General features: G+C 31.4%; 2 protein-coding genes across 4 annotated transcripts; both read left to right on the top strand.

The window, feature by feature from the left end:
* Positions 1-125: 125 nt before the first annotated feature.
* LOC130623873 (aldehyde dehydrogenase family 3 member A2-like) lies at positions 126-8,326 on the top strand. Of its 3 annotated transcripts, XM_057439407.1 has the most exons (13): positions 126-225; positions 1,488-1,631; positions 1,807-1,864; positions 3,149-3,322; positions 3,425-3,510; positions 4,525-4,688; positions 4,780-4,861; positions 5,011-5,159; positions 5,588-5,626; positions 6,165-6,362; positions 6,612-6,727; positions 6,973-7,102; positions 7,359-8,326. In XM_057439407.1, exons 1-13 carry the CDS (start codon positions 190-192, stop codon positions 7,441-7,443), a joined length of 1,461 nt encoding a protein of 486 aa, XP_057295390.1. In that variant the 5' UTR covers positions 126-189; the 3' UTR covers positions 7,444-8,326. The 3 variants fall into 3 exon arrangements, with proteins under 3 accessions (XP_057295390.1, XP_057295391.1, XP_057295392.1); XM_057439408.1 differs by lacking the exon at positions 5,588-5,626; XM_057439409.1 differs by lacking the exons at positions 126-225; positions 1,807-1,864 and having other exon boundaries at positions 1,495-1,631.
* Positions 8,327-8,646: 320 nt separating this feature from the next.
* Positions 8,647-18,233, top strand: LOC130623874 (aldehyde dehydrogenase, dimeric NADP-preferring-like). The gene is made up of 12 exons (XM_057439410.1): positions 8,647-8,736; positions 8,857-9,000; positions 9,113-9,170; positions 13,943-14,116; positions 14,218-14,303; positions 14,726-14,889; positions 15,030-15,111; positions 15,374-15,522; positions 15,662-15,859; positions 16,160-16,275; positions 17,149-17,278; positions 17,453-18,233. The coding sequence occupies exons 1-12, from the start codon at positions 8,716-8,718 to the stop codon at positions 17,535-17,537; spliced, it is 1,407 nt and encodes a 468-aa protein (XP_057295393.1). The 5' UTR covers positions 8,647-8,715; the 3' UTR covers positions 17,538-18,233.
* The last annotated feature ends 313 nt before the right edge of the window (positions 18,234-18,546 follow it).

Consider the following 18,546-nt stretch of genomic DNA (forward strand, 5'->3'; position numbering starts at 1 on the left):
ATTTAATATTTGATGTTCTAACATCTGATATGAAAATGGAGTTTAATTTTGCAAAACATTAATTGTCCATTAGTGAAGTGAGTATAAGTGGGAATAAGAAGTGAGAATGAATACAAAATTTACTTTATTATAATTGTAATCACGTTTGATTTGTTTTAGTGTGGAAAATAACAAGGTTGTTTTAGGATAATGGCAGAGGCGAAGATGGAAGGGGAGTATAAACAGGTACAAATGGAATTAAATTTATAAGATTTTTTTTGTTTCAGATGCCAGTGCTGTGGGTCAGTAAAAAAAAAGAAATTGTGTGTTAATTACCAATGTCCTTTTAGTCAATGTCACTCAAACATTTGAAATTTCAAATCGTTTAAACATACAGATTGGGTATTTTTATTTCTAAAAACAGTTACACATGCCTAACTACAGATTGGACAATTTTGTGTCGACTTTTACATTTAAACTTGCATAAAGTTGATAGGCATTTAATTGAGACAATACAACAGAAGCCATGAAATTTTGTTTTGACCTAGTTGTGACGGATACTTGACATGACTAACTATATTTAGATAATAAATTTTTGATGTTGTGATTGCATGCATGCTCATAAAATGTAAATTATTTATTTAAAAAAAAATGAGGTAAGAGCTTTACAGCCCCTTATTAGGGGCATGAGTCCTGAGAAATTAAAAGAAAATTTAGTCTTGATTTTAAAAGTTTTTCTTTGTGTTTTTAACTTTTTGACCATTTCCATTGTGTTCAGTAGTCCTGTAATTTTATATAAAAATTAAAAAGTGATAGAATTTATTTTGAATATTTATGTTGCCACCATATATCATCTGTTGAGGTGTGCTTCGAATAGGCTTTTAATGTTGCTCTACTGTCTTGTTGACTTGCTAAGGTTATTGTTTTTCCTTGCAAAAAAAATTAAAGATTCAAAAGTATATTCAACCATAAGTTCAGTTGTTGTAAGCAAGTTTAAGGTATTTTTTTTTAACCATTTCCTTACCTCTGTTGACTTGGTTTCTTTTTTATTTATAGAAATATTTTATTGGATATTTTTATTAGAAACCACGTTTGATATAAGACTTATTAATTCAATACCAAAAAGCATAATATGGTGTTAAACACTTTAGATACTTTGAAGACAAAACGTAAACAAAATTAATACCCTAAATTTGCAACTTTTATACAATTTAAAACTTGTAAAGTTTTACTTCATCAAAGTCATATTTTAAAGTTGATCCTCCTTTTATCTTAATGCTTTTAATAACTGTGACATTTTATAATTGTGTAGCTCTAACCAAATCCTTTTTTGTCACAATACACGGTGTAGGTGTAAAACACGGTGTGTATGTGTGTAGTGTTTAGGTGTACAAAAATACCAAGGTAAAAAAGCCCAGAAAAATCTGTTTTTAAGTAACATTGTGTTATGTGTGATAAAACAAAGTTAGTCTGTTACAACTTGTGGTTTTAATTTCATCATTATTTAGATTGTTGATCGATTAAGAGCAAGTTACAAATCTGGCAAGTTCAGATCTTTAGATACTCGCTTACATCAGCTTAAGCAATTTCTTTGCATGATTGAGGAAAACGAGGATGCTTTGTTTGCTGCTATAAAGAAGGACATTAATAAGGTATGAGTAGATACTGTCTATGGTGTTATAATCACCATCTTAGCTCTGTATTCATTTCAATATAATGGATTGTATTGTTTGCAGTATTCATACTAATGCATGTTGCCTAATCCAAGCAAGAAACAAACAAGTAACAAAATCCCTTCCCTAATTGAAAATGTATTTTCTTTGTTAGCCTAAAGTTGAAGCTAACTTTTTGGAAATTCTACTGATGAAAGTTGAACTTGGAAACGGTAATGGCTGGATTTTATTATCTTACTTTTATATATGCTTTGTAATTTCTTATTACTTGGCAGGGGTTGACAAATTATTTTGTTTGTCAATATGTGTACAAATTTGTACACATATTTTTATTCATTCTACATCTAATTATGGCAACAAAAAGCTCTGTGTACTATAGCAAATGAGGAAAGAAACTGAGTTATTTAAAATTGTATGGTCATTCAGTTCTTTTACGGAAAGAAAAGCAGTAAAAAACTATTTTCACGCAATGAAAAAACAATGTACTTTGGTGTACTTAAAATATTTGTTGCAGTATAAATCCTATTAATTTTTTATGTATGCCTATGTAGAGATTTGTCAACCTCTGTGAAGTATCTAAATTATAATACCCAACTTTCTGTCTATAATCTAACTTATCAGCGAGTAGCAGTGGATAAATTCTCATGGATTTTTGAGACAGGTTGTTGTGGATTTTAAAGGGCTTAGGACTACTTTTTTTTATCGTAACCTGGTTAAGAGAGCAGCATCTATTTTCGACGGGATTAGTTAGAATTTACTTCGTTGCAAACGATATTTTCAGGTATTGCCCACTACTATTAAAATTGTGTACCAAATTTTCTGACGTGGCAGCATAAACTATAAATAAACCCCCAGTAAAATAATTACAGACTTAAAACCCCTTCTTTTTTTGTGAACAACATGGTCACATTATATTAATATTTTTGTTTCACAAACAACTTAGTTTTTGTAAAGAGATGTATTATACTTTATTTTCATTGATGCAGTTAACGAGAGTAATAACCCATGTAATAACTATTTTTATAGCTTCGGATATTGAGCTCTTAAACTCAGAAAATACAATAACATCTCTTTAATAATAGCCGTTGTCTGTCTGTTTGTGCATCAAAATGGTACTGCAAGTGGCGATAAACACAAAATGCGGTAAATGAAGGACGAACGATCCAATGGATTTATCTGCGAGCCACCGAGTAGTCTCTGTAATTATAGCTGTTGTCCGTCTCTCTGTGTTTGTAACGGTGTTAAGCATGCACGAAATCTTCAAACTAAAAATAACAAATGCGATATGTTTTTCTCGATGTTGTTGCGAATGGCTAATTCCATGGGCTAACAAATAGTTTATATTATACTACTCCCTCTTGTCTATATGCGATCTAGTTTAGGGTTTTTTGTAATTGAAGATGTGCCATTTTTTACCTTCTTTACTTAAGTTCAATAAAATATGTGTTTTTTCTTTAAAATACTTTCCCCTCACTTATATGCAATGTCTTTCATAGCAATAAAAAATCTGTCAACATGGATGACACCAGAGCGTGTAACTCCTGATCTGATCAATAAATTGAACACTTGCGAGATTATATCAGAGCCGTACGGTGTAGTTTTGGTGATCGGAGCATGGAATTATCCTCTTTCACTTGCTCTTCAGCCCGCAATAGCAGCGATAGCAGCAGGTAAAGCTTATTTAGTGACCAACTTTTTCATGTTATTTTCAGTCACGTTAGAATGTTACATAATCAGTGAAAAACATTTTCCCATTATAATTTTTGTTTCAGGTAATTCTGTTATTATAAAGCCATCTGAGTTATCAGAAAATACTGCCAGTGTTATTGAAGAAATCGTACCAAAGTACATGGATAAGGTATGTTTTTATTCAGCAAATATAAAAACTGGCAAGCAAAGATGAAATTTTGCTCATTATGGTTTTACTGAAGATAGCGAGAACAACAAGAAAGGTTTTGTACATTAGGCTGCGATGCACTGGTCTTTTGTCTTGTTTCTTTATGCCATGAAAATCATAACAAAGCTTTTTTACCTTGAAGTATGTTTATTAACACATAAACAATGTCTATACATTAATAACGTTAATTAAAAACATGAGCATTTATAAACACATATTCGGATTTATACTTATGTGTAATAATGTAAAACTCATTTTCTCTCTGTTCATTTTTCATGAAGTAGTGCTTACATTCTAAGTTCCTTTGCAGAATGGAATAACTTTTGCATATGACAGTTAGTTTAGAATGAAGACGAGTATATCTAAGAAATACATATAAATAATTATATCTTCTTAATACGTTTCTCTTCTCCAAAGAAAAAAAACCTTAATACTTCGTGCACAGCAATATTAGGCACATTTGCAATCACCAGTTGAGTGATTAACGTTGTTGACGTTTTTAATCTTTTGTTTTGTGGCGTAAAAATACGTAATTATTCAAAAGTCTGCATTTAGAAATTAATCTGATCTTTTTGTTTAACATATTTAGAATTGCTCCAAAATTTTAGTCATTTTGTTAATAGACATCAAATATAGAAGGGGTTGGTTCCTCTCCACCTTATAATTCCTGGAAAAAATTGTACTAACCTATAAAAAATGTTGAATTCTTTCCAAATGTTATTTCCGTAATACTAAATTAATATAAAGAAAATATTATGATATAAAAAATCATGCCTACCTTTTCGTACATAAGGATTTATGCTTAAATTGTTTCATATTTTAGCATGATTGTTACTGGATTTCCTATTGTTACATATTAGAAATTTTCTTAGGATTGTATGACAGATGACAGTAGTTAGTGGAATTAAGAAGAAAGAGAAGTCAAAGCCTTGTTAATAGCTTGTAAATGTTTCTGACTTTAAAATCGATTTTTAGGATTGCATGACAGTAGTCAGTGGTGGAGTTCCAGAGACAACAGCTCTTCTCCGTCAAAGATTTGATTACATATTTTACACAGGAGGGACGTTTGTTGCTAAAATAATTATGAAGGCTGCTGCTGAGTATTTGACTCCTGTCACGTTAGAACTTGGAGGGAAGTGGTAAGTAGTCATAATGTCCTGTGCTCCATCTATACTCCATTTTAAACTATGTTTATTTTCCTACATACTGTTTTATACTTTATATTTTTAGTCCTGCCTTTGTTGACTCCACTTGCAATTTTCAGGTGATTGGGCAGCGCATTGCTTGGGCGAAATATTGTAATGCTGGTCAGGTATTTTTAGGATGCACTATTTAAATAATTCGCATCTCCAAGTGATTAATAATAAGAAGATAGTAGAAAAATATCCGATAAAACTCTAAATTGCCAAATGAAAAAAAAAAGAAGCACAGTCGATCAGAATTTAAAATTATTTTCTTTAGACTTGTCTGACCATTGATTACATTGTATGCATTGATGATTGTCAAGATCAACTGATTGAATCCATAAAAACAGCTGTTATCAAATTCTACGGCGAAGACCAGAAAAATTCAGAAAGTTATGGCCGAATTGTTAACAAAAGACATTTTGAGTAAGCATTAACACCTCTTTTTTTTTTCTTTTTTTTTTTTAGCAGAATATTTACATTAAAACTTCACATTACAATATAATAAATATAATAGTAATAATACCACATACAATACAACCACATAAGGGGAAATGACCGTTGAAAAAAAGAAGAAAGGTCGTAGACTCATGCAGGTGGGTTAGGCAAAACGGACGGAGAGAGGGAGAAGATTAGTCCTACACATATACATAAAAATCATTAGTAGTTGCTTTTTTCGCTAATATAGATAATATTTCTGTCTTGCGCACATTTACTGGAAAGTCATTGAAGTGTTAGAGACTTGCGGTGTAAATGTTTTACTCTGAGTGGTAGAAGCTGGCATATACTTATTATTGCTTCGTAAATATAACAAATGATGACGTTGCCACTCCACTTGACATTTGTGTATTTAGGACAGCGGTCGCTTTTGTACAAGTATTTATTTTGTACAAGTAAGTATTTCTTTGATGGAAATCCAACCGAGTTGATGCACTTTAGAAAAGATGGGAATAGTACTTCAGTGCGTATCCAGCACACATATTTTGTGTTCTTTCTCACACTGAATGGTAGCACGGTAATCCATTTTAGATAAAATTAATGTTTCTATCATGTTCTTATTCACACTGAATGGTAGCACAGTAATCAATTTTAGATAGAATTAATGTTTCTATCATGTTCTCACACTGAATGGTGCGAACCTTTCCAGTTTTTTCATTTGCGCTAGTTTTACATTGAGGTTTGTGAGAAAACCATCACCATTAATAATTAATGGGAAGTAAACAACTGAAATCTAAATCTATTATTTTGAATTTTAAATTTGAAAAAGAATAAGGATATCCATAACAGATTCATTCCAATTTGCTAAAGGTACACAAATTTAATATAGTAACATTTCATAGCTAGTTTAAAGTATGTGATGTCTAATGTTATGGCTTCTTCATATCTTTATATGAGTTGTGCTTAACATACTTTATTTTTGTTGTGATCTAGGAGAGTGTGCAATCTGATTGATTTTGATAAAGTCGTTTATGGTAACATCAAAGATGAAGAAGATCTCTATATTTCACCAACGATTTTGAAAGATGTTTCACCAGAGGATAAGATCATGCAAGAGGAGATTTTTGGACCTCTTTTACCAATCCTGCCAATGGAATCTCTTGATGACGCTATTGATTTTGTTAATGGAAGGTATCACATGTTTAATTAGAAACTTGAAATACTCTACCAACATAAGTTAACCCCCCCCCCCTCTTTAAAAGAAATAAATAAGTAAAAGTACTAGGATAACCAATTACATAGAACTTTGAAAACTTTTCCCCTTATTTGACGTAATTTACTACCAAGTTTTTAAAAACTAGTAAACATTTAAAATTACTTTAAAATTACTTTTTATAAATGAATATTTTTGGACATTGCTTGACCCTTTTTTTAATTCAGAGAAAAGCCACTAGCTGTATATGTTTTTTCCAATGATCAAAAAATCATTAATCGTGTGAAAAATGAGACATCATCTGGAGGTATGTGCATCAATGATGCAATGATGCATGCTGCAGGTAAGATGCGAAAGATTATTTTCAGTTAGGTTTTGTCAAAAATTTGAGAAAGTTTACAATTTATCTAAATCATTGAGAATCACAAGTTTAGTTTAACTCTTAATGGTAAAATAACATAATATCAACACAAATATTATGTTTTAAGAACTTGTTTAAGAGATAGGATTTTTTTCATGTGGTTATTTACCAACATTATCATCTCTTCTTTTTTTAAACATCTTACATAAAGACTGCTTTCTTTTTAGTTCCCAGCCTTCCCTTTGGTGGTGTTGGCTACAGTGGTATGGGATCTTATCATGGCAAATTTGGTTTCGATACTTTTTCACATAAAAAGTCATACCTTTGTAAAAATCAAAGGATGGAAAGTGTCAATGCGTGAGTTATTACATGTTTTAACATGTTTCTTGTTCAACCATGCTTCCTGGTGTTATTTAAGGGATGAAACCGTTTTTAACTTTACCATGCATTCACCATGCAGTTACCAATGATGTATTTTCTTTCCTCATTGTAATTACATAGTTTAAACTGGAAGCATGTGTCACCAACTATCATGCTGTTATGCTTCACAATGTATGTACAGTGCTCCCTGTATGCACAACACGATTCAAATGTAATTGATACTTGTGTTTAGTGTGCGATATCCACCATATGATGAAAATTGGAAGGTGTTACAGTGGTTGGAATGGATGTTAATCCCAATGAAAGTGAGCAAGTAAAGTACTGAAATGATGATGGTAATTTTTTGACCAATTGAGAATTATTTTTTATTGACTTTTTTTAAAATCAATATTCTTTTTTGAAATTTAATTTGTATTGAAAAAGGTTGATTTCCTATTGCTCTTAATTGTTAAAGAGTTTTTATGTTCTAAATTGATGAAGGTTAAATATTAAATGTATACAGGATAGAAATATACTGAGGTATTTTATGCAGTCAATTAAAAGTGAAGACTGATTTGATGTTTTACATTTGTTTTTAAGTATGAATGTGACAACCAGAAGGTTTGTTCAAGCTTTTATCTTAAACTGTGTTTTTTGTTTGATGTATTATGCAAAGTAGTGTTTAGAAATGCAGTGTTCCTGAACGTTGTTGTTGCAATCATTTTTTCCTAATTATAATGGGTAAATGCTATATTTTTGAATTATTGTGTAGTATATGCATTTAAAAAATATATTTTTATGCAAAACAAAAAGTTGTTTTGCAAGAATTTTATTTTTTATTTGATTACGTTTGTTATAGTTGAATTTATTTTTGTAAACTGTATACATGATAAGATTTTAGAGGTGAGCAGGTCTTACTTTTGATTTTAGGGATTACTTTTGGATTTTTTCCAATTGTTCTAGACACAAAGATGGACACATTTTTTGTTTTATGTTATCGTTTGCTATCTGTGAAACGTTGACTTTTTCAGAATTTCTTAGTGACATTGTTAGAAAAAAATCATATAATTTATTTTTTGGTGTTTTTATATCTTCTTTGAAATAAATTTTTAGACTTTATTAGATTTATTTAGATATGTTTTTACAAACGGATGTTTTTTAGTGCAATTGTTAAAGAGTTGTTTTGTAGAATATAGTTAAGTATATATATATATACAGTTACATTTTGTTTTGTGTCTCTTGCGTAAAAATTGTATTGTTCTTCATTTACTCATGAAGCAAAGCATGTTTTAAAAACGTTAAAATATTAGGAGGTTGTATTTTGTTTTGGTTGAAAGCAGGAACATTCCTCCTCCAATGATTTTTATTGACCCTGTTCATATTACTTATCTACCTTTTACTGTAACCAAAAAAATAATTTTCCTTATATATAACTATACTTAGCCTTTTTTCCATTGGTTGAATTTTTTTGTAATGGATAATGGTGTTCACATAAATTTTGATGTGTACACCTCATTTCTTATTGATATGAATAGTGTTAAAACTGGTGTTGATTTTTCTTTTAGTGTAAAATAGTGAAGCAAGTAGAGTTGTTTTGTAATAATAAAAAAATGGAAAGTGAATATAAAGAGGTATTGGGAAACATTTTGAAAATATTGAATGGTTTTGTGTCTGTTGGAACAACAAAATGCTAACACAGATGGTCAGCCTACTTTTGTGAAAATAATGGTTAATGGACTTCTAATATTTAGATTGTTGACCGACTAAGAGCTAGTTACAAATCCGGCAAGTTCCGATCCTTAGATGCTCGATTACATCAGCTTAGGCAATTTCTTTTGATGGTGGAAGAAAACGAAGAAAAACTGTATGAAGCTGTGAAAAAAGATCTAAATAAGGCATGGGAAAAATAAGATTATTATATTATTGGTTATATCTTTGATAAGCGATTGACTTGCAATTGCTGACTTCATCCATCCAATGCAAGGTATTATGTTTTTATTTATTTAGTGTAAAGTGGAAGCTAAACTTATGGAAGTGCTACAATTGAAAATAGAAACAGGGGATGGTAAGACAACACTTTCCCTTTATACAGTGCATTCTTTCTCGGTTTCACTACTGTTGCAAGACAGTAACTTTTTAATTTGTTTTGCTATATTGAACTTTATTTATGCATGCTTTTCACATTTTTTTTATTTCACTATAATGACCATCAATGGTAGTATCTGTTGTATGGTAAGTCCATATCTCTTTAGTTGAAAAAATAAGAAACTTATAACTTAATTTTTATAACATGTTTTTTTCGACTGAAATACCAGTTACACTTGATTATTGGTTGCATACTATTACTCATCGATGGCGAACTCAAATAGATTCTCTTTCCTAATGTAATATCACGTGTAAAACATACGGTAAACAACAACGTCGTTTCCTTAGAAAACAGCTTATTATTTTGAATTTAGGATTTGTTTCTAAGGCTAAGGTGTCTTCCAAGTTTAAAAGTCTTTAAATCAAAGTGATTTGCCTTGAATATATTATTCATTGTTTTCTGGTAATAACCCTTAAGTTCCTATAACATTAATATTTCAAAAAGAAAACTTCCGTGTAGTTACGAAACATTATCCGGTAGTAACTTGTTTTGTTATCAGTTTTATTCGAAGCTTGTTGGCCCAGCACTGAATGCCATGCTGAGCTTTAGGTGCAAGAAACGGTGCCACACACCCTGATGGAGCACTGCAGGTATCTTTTATAGCGCACATCTATTCAATCATAGATTGTAAAAGTTTAAACAATAATTGTGGGTGACACTAGGTTGTGCTCTTAGTAAAGTGTCACATATCTGTTTAAAGCGTTTACAGTGGTGCTCCATTTCAGACATAATCTCCTTTTTAAGAAAACTTGATCTCCAGTTTAGATATAAACACGGCCGTTTATTACCCCATCCGACTAAAAGGGAAACCCAGTAAAAAAATTTCTGCAGTCTTTTGTTGCACAATTAATTGTGAGCAAAAGTATCACTAGTTAATTGACACTGTTTATTTTACATCAAAATGTGTAGTTACCTAACTACACCTAACATAAATGAGAAAGACTGTTGTTTAAGTCAGTTAAAGCACTTAAAAAATAAAAAATTATTATGCTTTTGCAGTCTGCTGTCCATTTTATGGAAAAGGCTGCAAATAAAACGTCTTAAACAAAATAAATTACAACAATAACAAAATTTATAACAAAGCAATTATGTCGTTACAAGAATTCGTCACTGTAAATTGGAATTAGCATGCAATACAATTCACAGCAAATCGAATCGGTTTATTTTATCAAATTTTTTTTTACACCCAATCAAAAATGCGAACAAAATTTTTCGAGATGTCTTGTAGGAGCTTTTTAATTGTAAAAAAACCCGACTTATCGCACAGTTAGCGTATTAGTATATTAGACTAGTCATTTAAACCAGCTGAAGTATTTACCTAAAAGAATTCCTTATATTTTATCAAAAAACTGTCTGTTGTTAATTAACGACTGCCAAAAAAACAAAATTAAACAATTAGGCAACAACAATAACAATGTTATTTCTCAGTTACTTTGCCCATATCGCGGTAAATTTACAATACAATTACCAGCTAATTAAATCATTTTATTTTATCACATAATTTGTTTTAACAGAATTTCAGCAATAAATTTATGGTAGAAGAGATATTTGGGTTTGCAGACTTTTTCATGACGGCAGCAACCCGTCGGTTTCGAAACGGACAGATTGTTCTAGTTTGGGGGGACTGGACCAAATGTAATCACTTTTACGTTATTTTAATTCTAACGTTTTGATATTGTGCCATAACGTCATAAAATTAAGGTGACGATATATCTTTATTGTATCAAAATATCGGGGATTTTTTATCTTCGAAAAATCAACGATTCTCTAGGTGTTACATCTAGGACGAAAGTTTCACTTAAGAAATGGCTTTTTTGGAAAAAGTTAAATAAACCAAAAACATGGACTGTGTGGAAAGTAATTAAAAAATTGTTTTTAAATACATCTATTACGATTTTAAAGAACATCGAATGAGAGTTTGAAACATAGTTTGGTAAATGAAGTCTCTTTTTTTGGAGGCAGAGTGTGTTTCAAAAATGTCCCTGTACTTTTTACAAGTTAAAAAGTTTCAAATTATTTTTATACCATTTGATAGGGATTTAAAATGCTTTTTAGTGATGTATGAATGAAAAAACTTTGATTAACTATCGCTGAAAAAATTGAGATTTATAAAACCATGCTCTAAAGGCATACTGTCACCTTAGCAAAGAAGATATACTATTGCAGCCACTTTAAGAAAGACGAAGACACACGCGGAACAGGAATATTAAATCCACTCCAACTTTATAATTATGAATCATGACAAAAAAGGCAGTAAAAATTGAATACAGATAACTTACGACAAAAAACATGCAATTTTGTTATTCATAAACTTAAAATGATACGAAAATACTTTCCTGTTTTATGTTCTGTGAAAAGATAATTTAATAGTTACATATAGACCATTATACTAAATTGGTGGCATTGTTTATTTGCTCCAGTGGACCTATCAACTAGTCTATTGTAAAAATACGTAAACTGTGCGTGTCTGTCTGTAACAGGCGAAGTGATGTGTTCATTTTTCTTTGACTTAGTCATAAAGAGTATATCTTATTTGTTAACTGCCTACACATTACGGCACGCTGTCAATCTATTTACACTGACGTCAATTCATTAAATAAGATTAGTGAAGCCATTGCATTGTGCTTTAAAGTTTAAGGTCATTGTTGGGTGGAAATAACTGACTTCATCTCCTGTGTAAGTGATAGAAGGCTACCTGGGACCAAATTGGTTAAGTTCCGCAAAGCCGGGACAACAAATCAGTTTTAAAACAGACGGGTTGACGATGCCACACTAATATCTCTTCAAGTGTTCGTCAGAAGCACATGATCCTATACATTTTTTTCGTCAACGATTAAAGCTCTAGACAGTAGAGGCAACATGTATAGCTACACGTTTCGAAAAAAACATTTGGACCTTGGCGGATCTTTGCCGACGTCAGAAAAATTTGTAAACCCCTGTATACCCTTAATCGTTTGTTGAAAGCACATGGTCCTATGCATTATTTTGATTGGTTCTTCAAGCTTGTCACAATAGGTGCCAGTTCACCAATTTTTGCACATCGAAGTGTCCTTACTAACGACATAACGTCATTAGTATGCAAATGACGATTGTTTTCCATTGTTTTGCTGCCTAAGTGGATTTTTTCACAGGCTTATTGACTTATACTCTAAAAATGACGTAAATAATAATGAGGGCGATAATGCAGGAAATAACAACATTAATTTTGAATAGTCTGTGTGAAATACCTGTTCTTTCCTTTCCCAGAGTTTTTAGTAAATTATCATTTTGTGAATAACTTTGATTTTAATGTTTAATAATTAATAATTTATATTTTACCGCAGTAATGCTTCAGTAGCAACTTTTGTGGTAATACGATCTACAACCTGGAAATGACTATAGTAGGTTTCTTTAGGAAGAGTAATCTAAAAGTAATATTGTAAATGAGAAAGTAAAATTGGAGGTCTGTTTAAAAATGTGCCTTGGCTTGAGCCTTTTTTCATGAGGTATTTTTTTTTAAACATTTTTGTGTGTTTTAATATTGGCGAGTTTATTGAAAATAATTATAATAAACTTCAATATTTCTGGCAAAATGTATTTTAAGAATCGTATCCTTAAAATGGCTCAGGGTAAGGGGAGACAGAGTATCGAGCGCAACTTTCTCATTTGGCAATATTTAAAACTTTAAAGGTTAACAATTGTCATATGTTTTTTTCATAGTAAATATAAAATTAACAGTGAGCAAACATTAGGCCATATTATTATATGGTGCAAGCACGAACAAAAATATGTTGATGTGCAGTTTGCTTGAGCACGTCTATTGGCAGCCTGCTCATTATTTTCTGTATGACGTGAAACAGCTTGCTTTTTAGCATTCCATACGCCTGTTGGCAGCTTGCCCAATAAATGCAGCGTGCTTAACAGCATAACTGTGGTGCCTGTTGGTAATTTGTTCAGCAGTTTCATATCAAAGATGCGACGAATTGTGCACGTCTACGCCTAGCTAGAATACATCAAGATTTTTAGATGTAGCTAAGCTAATGATTTTATTTGTACTTTTCTAGCCAAAGTTTATACTAATGAATTGTATTATCAAACGATAAAAAATGTTGGTCGAACTTAATAAGGCTTTTGAATACTGTTCAGCGAAAAGTGTTTGTGTATTGACTTGCTTAATAAATAATTCATATATGGTAATAACAGAGTCCTACCCCCCTTTCCTTTGTCCTGTGGCTAGCCCTAAAATACTCTACTCTCGCTATGTGGCTAATTACATATTTACAAGGTTTGCAACAGAATAGTAACATACTAACAACGGTTGCTTTTTTAACTAAAGTGTGGCTATTTTAGCTCTTCTAAATTACCATTTCTTGAAATACATACTTTTTTTAAGAGCCATGGCTACTTTTGTAAGAAAAATGAACGCAGCCACCTTGCCTGTTACAGACAGACACATGGTATTTTATTAATATAAGAAGATTAATATATCGTTAAAATAGTGATGAAATATCTCAGTTACTCTAGCTTAGATAAGTTTAACCTTCGTCAGCATATTGAGGCCTTCCAAAACTTTCTGGTTGCTTATTCTCAAAAATTGTGCTTTTTCTCCATTACCTCGGTTGATGACCAAGGCATTTTTTCATGGGAATTATTAATTCTAAGCTTTCATTGAAGATGTTTCATATATCATTTTTTCTTATTCTTTTCAACAGCGTTAAAAAATCTGTCAAAATGGATGGCACCAGAGCGTGTAACTCCTGATCTTATTAATAAATTGAACACTTGTGAGATTATATCAGAACCCTACGGTGTAGTTTTGGTGATCGGAGCGTGGAATTATCCTATTTTACTGGGTCTTCAGCCTGCAATAACCGCCATAGCTGCAGGTAAATATTCCGTTAGCATGCTATAAAAACCTTCAAAAAGTCGTTTAGTTACTTATTTATTGGTAAAAATGTCTTTTTTTAAAGTAAAATATCTATCATAGGTAATTCTGTCATCATAAAACCATCTGAAGTATCAGAAAATGCAGCTAAAGTTATTGCAGAAATTGTGCCGAAGTACATGGATAAAGTATGATTTTAATGTCTTTTTTTAATGACCTTGGTCATTGTTGTTTGTGCTTTTATTTAATGTTTTTAAAAAAATATTCCAATAATGTTTGCTTGCTTATTTTTTAAAAATCTAGTCATAAGTCCTTGGAAAATCCATGTGAATTATTCAGTCAGGCAAATTCACGAGAATTCAACCCTTGCTACTAGGAGCTGCCATCTTTGTTTCACAGACATTATAATATAGAAATCTAAACAATTGTCTTGTGTTTCTCAAATTAAGTAGAAACAAGAGAGTTTTGTTAACAATGTAATATATGCTTCCTTAACTTTAAAATCGATTTTTAGTACTGTATGACAGATGACAGTAGTTAGTGCAATTAAGAAGAAAGAGAAGTCAAAGCATTGTTAATACCTTGTAAACGTTTCTAAATCGATTTTTAGGATTGCATGACAGTAGTCAGTGGTGGAGTTCCAGAAACAACAGCTATTCTCCGTCAAAGATTTGATTACATATTTTACACAGGAGGGACGTTTGTTGCTAAAATAATTATGAAGGCTGCTGCTGAGTATTTGACTCCTGTCACATTAGAACTTGGAGGGAAATCGTAAGCACCAGAATTTATCCGATTACGGAACTGATTTACATGGTTTTTTTTTAAATTTGAATATTAATAATGTAAAATGAAATATTGGCCCTTTGATATTCACCAGCGTGTAGCTTACACTCAAGCATTTATGTTTTCAGACCGGCTATTGTTGATTCTTCTTCCAACTTTGATGTGATTGGTCAAAGGATTGTATGGGCGAAATATTGCAACGCCGGACAGGTGCTGTAATTACCTTTATATTTTAAATAGCGTTTAGATATTTTAAGTCGCTAATTTGTTATGGCCTCTGAATTAGGTAAAGCCAGATGGGTTTTTTCCCTTACCTGTTGTATTTTTTTTATTTATTTTCAAAAAATATGTGATTTTGATAAGGAAAGAAGTTCTTTCAATTATTTTTGTTTTCTGTAAATTTAAAGATATTTGGCAGTTTTTAGGATTTGAAAACCTACTACTTTTTCAATGTCATCCTTTTTTGCTTTAGACGTGCTTGTCTGTTGATTACGTTTTATGTATTGACGATTGTCAAGATCAACTGATTGAATCCGTTAAAAAGGCTATTATCAAATTCTATGGTGAAGACCAGAAAAAATCTGACAGTTACGGTAGAATCATAAACAAAAGACATTTTCAGTAAGTATTTATTTCCAGACGCGTTTTTTTCTTATCCTTGGAACTTCTTATATGGTCTTTGCTGCGAAGCCTTTGCTAGAAATATTTTTTGAGTTGTTGCCACATTTTCTAACCATTGAGAAATTGTGCAATAATTTAGGAGAGTGTGCAACCTGATCAATTCTGATAAAGTCGTTTATGGTAACATCAAAGATGAAGAAGATCTCTATATTTCACCAACGATTTTAAAAGATGTTTCACCAGAGGATAAGATCATGCAAGAGGAGATTTTTGGACCACTTTTACCAATCCTGCCAATGGAATCTCTTGATGATGCTATTGATTTTATCAATGAAAGGTAGTAGCTTTAAATAACTCAAAAGTAGCATTTTTACAATCTTTTTCACATTATTTTTTTCTTGGTACTCTGTATGTAGTTTAGAGAGATTATGCTCAACAAAACACAGGTTTGAGGTTACAACAGCCTATACCATTATGTTTCTCTCATCTCCACAATTAACACAAGATTTGATCACTTATCTTAGTGCTTATTTCGCTGCATTCCAATGATGAGGCCTTTCTTTATTTTTATAAATTTATTCGCTCCTTGTATACCCTATTCATATTGTTAGACCTTTGTTTCTTCTATTTCGTTTAGAGAGAAGCCACTTGCTATGTATGTTTTTTCAAATATACAAAAAACCATTAATCGTTTAACAAATGAGACATCGTCCGGTGGCATTTGTATCAATGATGCTTTGGTGCATGCTGCAGGTACCCATCAACTGACCATTACAACCTTTTTGTAGGGCAGATATATTGTTTCCTACGTTAAAGCCTTAGTCTGTTATTGGCATATGTTTAAAGATAACGAAACACGTGATCGTGTGTTTTTTTGGAACACAGAAAATGATTCTTTCAGGATTTCATTCTTCATAAAATGTGCCAAAATAATTTCAAAGTGTGCAACCCGGAAGTTTATTAATTGAATTTTACATTTCTTAAAGTTGTCAAACTACTTGGTGTGGCTAATACTCTTAAACTGGTAGGCTGCAAAGTCTCTATTTCAGCAAACCCTACAATCCTGGCCAAAATTGGTTGAGAAAAGGCCAACACATGTGGATTTATTATCTTTATTATCATTATTTTTGTTTCTGTGGTCCCATGTGCAGAGATTTACACTTATAGAATAGTAGCTAGTTTCCAGTCCCCCTCTCCCCCCATTTCAATGTTGAAGTCATTGTCACAGTTTGAAAAATGCAGTTGGCCACTCCCACAGCCAGCCATTGGCTTCAACATTGAAATGGGGGGAGAGGGGGGCTTGCATCTTTGTTTATCTTATGAGCTTATGTTGCATTGGAAATTTTATCAACAATTTTGGCCAGGATTGTAGGTCAGTTAGTAACATCAAAATATACTAGCCGTCCTTATCAGAATGCCAACATTATGGAACAGTCTATACCATAACCCCATAAGGCCTTGAATAGGGATATAGGGAAGTACTTAAATTAAAAAACTAGCGTCGTTTAAGATTTTGGATGTTCAAACTGCAGTCCGTGTGGAATGCTTAATTAGGACGTTTATTTTTAACTTTCAGAACGCTGGTCGACGAGTAACTATTTTTAACTTGTGATGTTTTATTTGTAGTTCCCGGTCTTCCCTTTGGTGGTGTAGGCTATAGTGGTATGGGATCTTATCATGGCAAATTTGGTTTCAATACCTTTTCACATAAAAAGTCATACCTTTATAAAAATCAAATGATGGAAAGTGTCAATGCGTGAGTTGTTCTTCTTTTTTATTATTTTCTGTGCTAACTACAAAAATCAATTTTTAATGGCCTTTTCTTGAATGATCGCGTGTTAACATCACTAAAACAGTTTCTTGTTCCTCTGTATAAGGCTACAGTGATTAATTTGCAATTCGTCGAATTCAAATTTTTCTCTTTGTTTAGTTTACGATATCCACCATATGATGAAAATTGGAAGGTGCTACAATGGTTGGAATGGATGTTAATCCCAACGAAAGTGAGCAAGTAAATTATTAAGTGTAGAAGACATGAAATAATCACGCATTTGGAATATCTTAGATAATTTTGTAGAATCTTATATAAATACTGGAATAAGCTAAATATATATAGCTATTATGGAAAAAAATGCGTTATGGCATCTTTTCTTGTGCAATGGCAATATAATTTGACAAAAAAAAATTTTTACGTTTGAGCAACATGAAGGTCACATCTAGCATATTAATTTTGAATATTATTAGTATATATCTGTCAGGATTTTTTTATTATTTTTATTTTAAATGCTGAGAATTAGGATTGAATTTACAAAACTATCAATTAAAAGAATTCTTTTTTTTTTGTCTGTAATAATAGCCCCTAGTTTGTTCAAAAGAAAAGAAGGCGTGATACACACAAAATAGCGCATGCGATATATTTTTATCCACTGTGTTGTGACGGGCGAATTCCTAACTACTACAGACTAATTTTATTACTTTTATTCTAACAGCATAATGTATACTTTCAAAAAGATGCTGAAAGTTTGCTCCGTGTTTTGTAAATCACTTCCGACTCATTCTAACTTTGCTCGTATATTGTTTATCAGTTTCTCAGCATACATATAAGTATCTTAAATTTACATATTTTGCATTGTTATATTAAATATATTTTAGAATTATACTTGCATATATTATGTTGAAATTTGGTTTGATCAATATTGCTTTTCAACTTTACTGTTTCTTTACTTCTTTGTTTATATAAACTGCCTTCTCATGCAAATCTACTTCTAAAGATTTTTGTTCTTTTCTTTTTAACATTTTTATGCAAATCTGCTTTCTTTTCGACACTTTGCGAATCTGCTTTCAAAGCATTTTTTTGTTACAGAAATAATTGCTCCTAATGTTATTAATTTGTTCTAATTACTTAAGATTAACTACTAAAAATTGTATTAGAAAACAAAATGAAAAAAAAGAAAATGTGAATTTAATGTAATTATTGTAATTCTTTTTTTTTTGATATAGGTATATTCTTATTCTCTAAATACC

This window comes from Hydractinia symbiolongicarpus, chromosome 13, assembly GCF_029227915.1.
Source record: "Hydractinia symbiolongicarpus strain clone_291-10 chromosome 13, HSymV2.1, whole genome shotgun sequence".
NCBI lineage: Eukaryota > Metazoa > Cnidaria > Hydrozoa > Anthoathecata > Hydractiniidae > Hydractinia > Hydractinia symbiolongicarpus.